The 6,604-nt window shown below is 47.4% G+C and overlaps 1 protein-coding gene across 1 annotated transcript in view; it reads right to left on the bottom strand.

The window, feature by feature from the left end:
• NWD1 (NACHT and WD repeat domain containing 1) overlaps positions 1 to 6,604 on the bottom strand; it is a 154,152-nt gene that overhangs the window by 55,402 nt on the left and 92,146 nt on the right. The window contains 2 exon segments of the mRNA XM_011990998.1: positions 3,839 to 3,997; positions 5,420 to 5,537. Of these exon segments, the coding sequence (XP_011846388.1) occupies positions 3,839 to 3,997; positions 5,420 to 5,537 (277 nt within the window).

Raw genomic sequence — 6,604 nt, 5'->3', positions numbered from 1 at the left:
TGGCCAACAGTTTCGCAGGGCTGGGGAGGCCTCAGGAAACTTACAATCATGGTGGAAGGGGAAGCAAACATGCCCTTCTTCACAAGGCAGGAGGAGAGAGAAGAATGAGAGCTGAGGGAAGAGGGAAGCCCCTTATAAAACCATCAGGTCTCTGCCACTTCTGCTGCCACTTCTGGGCTGATGGCCAGGAGAATATAGAGAAGCAGACAGTTCAAGGATGCTTTGCAGAGCCAGGATTAGAAGCTCTGCATAGGAATTACAGGCCACTGGTCATCCTTCTTAACATGCTATTCACATCCATGGGGAAGCACTTTGGATACAGAGACTTAAACATCTTGAATACTCTCCCTTCCTTTGTGAACTCACCTCACAATTTATTGCCCTTTGTTAACATGGTATTTAAGGCCCCAGGTCTAAACACTCCTCTGAGTTTTCACTTATCTTCTGTGAAACTTCTGTGCATAAAAAATTAAAACATGTGAGCCCTTTCTCCTGTAAAGCTGTCTTTTGTTAGTTTAATTCACAGGCCCCTATCACTGAACATAAAAGGGTAGATAAAAAGATATTATTTATTGTCTCCCATAGTTTGATTGTAAAATGGTGCAGCTGTTGTGGAAAATGAAGTGGTGGTTCCTCAAAAAGTTAAACACAAAATTGCCATGTGATCTAGTGATTCCTTTTCACGACAGCCAAAAGTAGAAACACACAAATAAATGTCCCCAGACAGATGAATGGATAAACAAAATGTAGCATATTCATACAATGCAATATTATTCAGCCTTAAAAAGGAAGGAAATTCTTAGCCAGGCATGGTAGCTCATGCCTGTAATCCCAGCACTTTGGGAGGCCAAGGTGGGCAGATCATGTGAGGTCAGGAGTTCGAGACCAGCCTGGCTAGCAGAGCAAAACCCCATCTCTACTAAAAAATACAAAAATTAGCTGCATGTGGTAGCACATGCCTGTAATCCCAGCTACTCTGGAGGCTGAGGCAGGACAACTGCATGAACAACCCAGGAGGTGGAGGTTGCAGTGAGCTGAGATTGTGCCACTGCACTCCAGCCTGGGTGACAGAGTGAGACTCTGTTGTGCAAAAAAAAAGAAAAAAAAGAAGGAAATTCTGACGTATGTTACGATGTGAATGAAACTTGAGGACATTGTGCTCAGTAAGAGAAGTCAGAGAGTAAAGGACAAATACTGTAAAATACCATTTATATGAAATACCTAAAGCAGTCATATTTATAGAGACAGAAAATAGCATGGTGGTTGCCAGGGACTGGGGTAAAGGGAGAATGGGGAGTGATATGGTTTGGCTGTGTCCCCACCCAAATCTTATCTTCAATTGTAATCCCCATAATCCCCACATGTTGAGGGAGGGACCAGATGGGAGGTGATTGGATCATGGGGATGGTTTCCCCCATGCTGTTCTCATGACAGTGAGTTTTCACGAGATCTGATGGGTTTTTGGGTTTTATTGGAGACAGTCTCATTCTGTCACCCAGGCTGGAGTGCTCTTGGCTCACTGCAACCTCTGCCTCCCGTGTTCAAGCAATTTTCCCACCTCAGCCTCTCAAGTAGCTGGAACTACAGGTGTGTGCCACCACACCTGACAAATTTTTATATTTTTAGTAGAGATGGGGTTTCACCATGCTGGCCAGGCTGGTCTCAAACTCCTGACCTCAAGTGATCTGCCTGCCTCAGCCTCCCAAAGTGCTGGAATTATAGGTGTGAGCCACCACACCTGGCCATCCAATGGTTTTATAAGGCAGTTTTCCCTGCCTTTGCTCCCTCACTCCCGCCTGCTGCCCTGTAAGACACACCTCTTTCCCTTCTGCCACGATTGTAAGTTTCCTGAGACCTTCCCAGCCATGCAGAACTGTGAGTCAATTAAACCTCTTTCTTTTGTAAATTACCCAGTCTTGGATGTTTCTTTACAGCAGGGTGAAGACGGGTTAGTACAGGGAGTGAGTGTTTAATGAAGACAGAGTTTCACTTTAGGAAGATTAACAAATTCTGGAGATGAATCGTGGTGATAGCTGCACATTATTAATATATTTAATCTTGTCAGGCACAGTGGTTCATGCCTGTCATCCCAGTACTTTAGGAGGCTGAGGCAGGAGGATTGCCTGAGTCTAGGAGTTCAAGATCTGCCTGTGAAACATGACAAAATCCCGTCTCTACAAAATATATAAAAATTAGCCGGGCATGATGGTGCATGTCTGTAGTCCCAGCTACTCAGGAGGCTGAGGTGGGAGGATCGCTTCAGCCTGATAGGAGGAGGTTGCAGTGAGCTGAGATCATGCCACCGTGCTCTAGCCTGGGCAATGAAGGGAGATCCTGTCTCAAAAAAAAAAAAAAAAAATGGTTAAGACATGTATTTTGCTATAATTAAAACAAAACCAAACAGAACATCCTCATGGCCAGAGCGTCTGAAGACTTGGAGAGATTCTTCAAGCTCTAGGACAGGGAGTAGCAAATTGCAATCTGAGGGCCAGACCCTGCCCAAGTCATCTGGGAGCTAGGAATAGGTTTTTTTTTTTTTTTTTTTTTTTTTTTTTGGTTTTTTTTTTTTGAGACAGGGTCTCGCTCTGTCACCCAGGGGAGCAAACACAGTTTACTGCAGCCTTAACCTCCCAGGCTCAAGTGATCCTCCCACCTTATCTTCCCAAATAGCTGGGACTATAGGCGTAAGCCATCATGCTCAGCCTGAGAATAATTTTTACAGCCATGTGTTTGCAATAGACCAGATAATAGTGAAAACCAACTTTAAACCCTAAGTTTTGTACTCAGTTATTATTATATTTTGAATTTCATCAATAAGAAATATGTGAGAACTTTGTTTTCTCTTTTATCATATATGTACCTACATAATTTCCTAGAGTTTTCTTGAAATAGTTCCTATCTGGCACTTTCTTTTCTTTCCTTCCTTCCTTCCTTCCTTCCCTCCCTCCCTCCCTCCCTCCCTCCTTCCTTCCTTCCTTCCTTCCTTCCTTCCTTCCTTCCTTCCTTCCTTTTCTTGATGGAGTCTCACTCTGTCACCCAGGCTGGAGTGCAGTGGCACGATCTCAGCTCACTGTAACCTCCGCCTCCCGGGTTCCAGCGATTCTCCTGCCTCAGCCTCCCAAGTAGCTGGGACTATAGGTGCCCGCCACCACACCCTGCTAATTTTTGTATTTTTAGTAGAGACAGGGTTTCACCATATTGACCAGGCTGGTCTCAAACTCCTGACCTTGTGATGTGCCTGCCTCGGCTTCCCAAGTGCTGGGATTACAGTTGTGAGCCACTGTGCCTGGCCCTACCTGGCACTTTCTAAAGAAAAGTCCAGGGTGACAGGATGGGCACTGCTTTGGTAGTATTCATTCCAAAGTTCTCCCAGGCTCAATTTAAAATTCTAGGCCAGGCTCTGTGGCTCATGTCTATAATGCTAGCACTCTGGAAGGCTGAGGCAAGAAGATCACCTGAGCCCAGGAGTTTGAGACTAGCCTGGGCAACACAGTAAGACCCCATCTCTACGAAAAATAAAAAAATTAGCAAGGCACAGTACTGCATACGTGTGGTCCTAGCTACTCAGGAGGCTGAGGTGGGAGGATCATTTGAACCCAGGAGTTGAGGCTACAGTAAGCTATGATTGCACCACTGCACTTCAGCCTGGGTGACACAGCAATACCACGTGTCAAAAAAAAAAAAACATTATAGAAGCAGTGCTGGGGAAAAATTCACATGTTTAGACAGGAAAGGTATGAGGGTTGATGAAAATCCAGCTCGTGACTCAATGAGGAGAGCGTGTTTCTAGAAGTCAGTGCCTGTCCTGGTCACTCCTGTCCAGGCCATCTGGACTCACCCATGCCTCGGAGTTCCACAGCAGGGCGGCAGAGCTGGAGGGCTTCATGGACCAGGCCAACCTCAGGAGAGTCCAGGTGAGGGGCACACAAGTCAAAGTCGTCCAGCAGGTCTTCGATGCCCCCAGAGATGCCCCGGCAGGAGATCCAGCTCATGCTGCCTGAGGGAGAGAAGAGGGGAGGATGTGGGAAGTGCCTACCTCCCTCTAGTTCATCCTGGGAGGTGGAGAATCATCTCTCCATTTCCTCCAGGGCATCTCAGGCTCAGCAGTAGTGACCATGGGGCAGGATCATTCTCTGCGGTAAGGGGCTGAACTATGCACTGTGGGTTGTAAAGCAGCATCCCTGGCCTCCACCTACCAGATACCAGTAGCACTCCCACCCCAAGTGTGACAATCAAACATGTCTGCAGACATTGTCAAGTGTCCCCCGGGAGGGCAGAATCTCTTCTGGTTGAGGATCAGAGGGATGGGTGAATAGATAGATAGATAGATAGATAGACAGATAGATAGATAGATAGATAGATAGTAGGTAGATGAGAGATAGATAGATAGATAGATAGATAGATAGATAGATAGATAGACAGATAGATAGATAGATAGTTGGGTGGATTGATGCATGGATGGACAAACAGAAAGATAGGTGGGTGGATGGATAGAATAACGGGTGGATGGATGGATGGATGGATGGATGGATGACCAGAAAGGTAGATGAATGAATAGATAATGGACATATAGATGGGTGGATGGATAGAAGGATAGAATGATGGATGGATGGATGGACAGAGAGAAGGATGAGTGGATGGATGGATGGATGGATGGATGGTTAGAACCAGCTCACGGCTCAATAAGGAGATCATAGATGGATGGGTGGATAAATGGATAGTTAGATGGATAGATGGATGGATAGGTGGATAAATTGATAGTTAGATGGATAGATAGATGGATGAGTGGATGTATGGATGTATGGATGGACAGACAGAAGATGGGTGGATAAACAAATGAATGGATGGATAGGTGGATGAATGGACAGACAAAAAAATGAATAAACAGATGGTTGGCTGGATGGTTGGAAGGTTAGATGGATGCATAGATGAATGGATGAATGGATAGATGGATGGATGGACAGAAAGATGGGTGGATAAATGGATGGATGGATGGATGGATGGATGGATGGATGGATGGATGGATGGATGGATGGATGGATTGACAAATAGACAGACAGACAGACAGACAGATAGGGTCTCTCATGATAAGGCAGGGGTTTTCACCCTGTGTGCTAACAACATTTGAAGCTAGATTATTCTCTGTGGTGGGGTGTCCTGTGCACTGTAGGGCATTGAGCAGCATCCCTGGCCTCCACCCCCAGATTCAAGTAGCGCCTTCTCCCCTAGCTGTGACAACCAAAACTATCTGCGGACACTGTGAGGCATCCCCTAGGTGTAGAATTGCCCCTTGTGAGAACCTCTGCTTTAGGAGGCACGAAGGATTTCCAGGTTTGCCTTTCACCCTCCCCAGGCTCCAGAAGGCTGGAGCGCGGTGCGGTCACCAGGCTCAGTCCCCTGAGATGGAGGAAGCCCTTACCCAGAACCTCCTGTTTCAGTTCCTCCAGGCGGCCCGAATGAAGCAAGTGATAAGGCAGCTCCTTCAGCTTCCGCAGGTTTGCAACCGTGTCTGAGAACCACAGAGGCTGAGGGGCCACCTGGCAGAGGAGAAGGGAGACTGCAGCTTGGACACAAGCCCATTCATTCACTCCACGCACAAGCTCATTCATTCACCTCATGCTCTAGACAGTGCTGGAGGGGATGAGAATGCAATGTCAGACAGACATACTCCCGTGTGCCCATTGGTCAGGGCTGGGGCAGAGGATGACATTTGGGACTCAGAGAATCAAAGCCAGAGGTCATGGGACTTTCCGGGAGGAATAGGGAATGTTTCCTGAAGACAGAGGCATTGGAACTGAGTCTCAGAATTAAGTGGGCGTCTATGTGGCAAAATGTGTCAGAAAACAATGGCATTCCAGGGCAAGGGAAAAGCATGGGCAAAGGCCTGGAGGTGTGAAAGAGCAGGCTGAGTTTAGGAGGACTGAATTATACACGGCAGGTTATGGGATGCTGGTGGGGAATGAGAGTAGGGAGCTTGTAAGCAGCAGATCATGAAGGCACTGAATATCAGGCTGGGTAGGTCAGGCTCAAGACTGAGGGCACTGGGGAGTTATGGAAGGTTTTAGACAAGAGGCATAATCAGATTGGATGGTCAGAAGCATCCTTGGGAGGATGCACTAGGGCAAGAGACTGAGAGGCTAAGTGAATGAAACGGGCTCAGACCATGTCCTGGAGAGAGAGGATGAAGCTGAGCCTGCAGGGGCTCTGGGCACACAGAAGAGGATTTGTGAATGGGCCTCTGGGTCATTGGAGAGGAGAAGGGTCAGCACCAGGCTTGGTGTGGTAATTCTACCTGTAATTACATGCCTGTAATCTCAGCCCTTTGGGAGGCCAAGGCGGGCAGATCACTTGAGACCAGGAGTTTGAGACCAGCCCGGCCAACATGGCAAAACCCTGTCTCTACTAAAAATAGAAAAATTAGCCAGGTGCAGTGGCACACACCTGTAGTCCCAGCTACTAGGGAGGCTGAGGCGGGAGAACCGCTTGAACCCGGGAAGTGGAGGCTGTAGTGACCTGAGATCATGCCACTGCACTCCAGCCCAGGTGACAGCAAGACTCTGCTGGAAAGAAGGAAGGAAGGGAGGGAGGGAGGGAGGGAGGGAGG

Source organism: Mandrillus leucophaeus, unplaced genomic scaffold, assembly GCF_000951045.1.
Source record: "Mandrillus leucophaeus isolate KB7577 unplaced genomic scaffold, Mleu.le_1.0 Scaffold11, whole genome shotgun sequence".
Taxonomy (NCBI): Eukaryota; Metazoa; Chordata; class Mammalia; order Primates; family Cercopithecidae; genus Mandrillus; species Mandrillus leucophaeus.
Note: the sequence above shows the minus strand (reverse complement) of the source record. Positions and strands in the feature narration are given on the sequence as shown.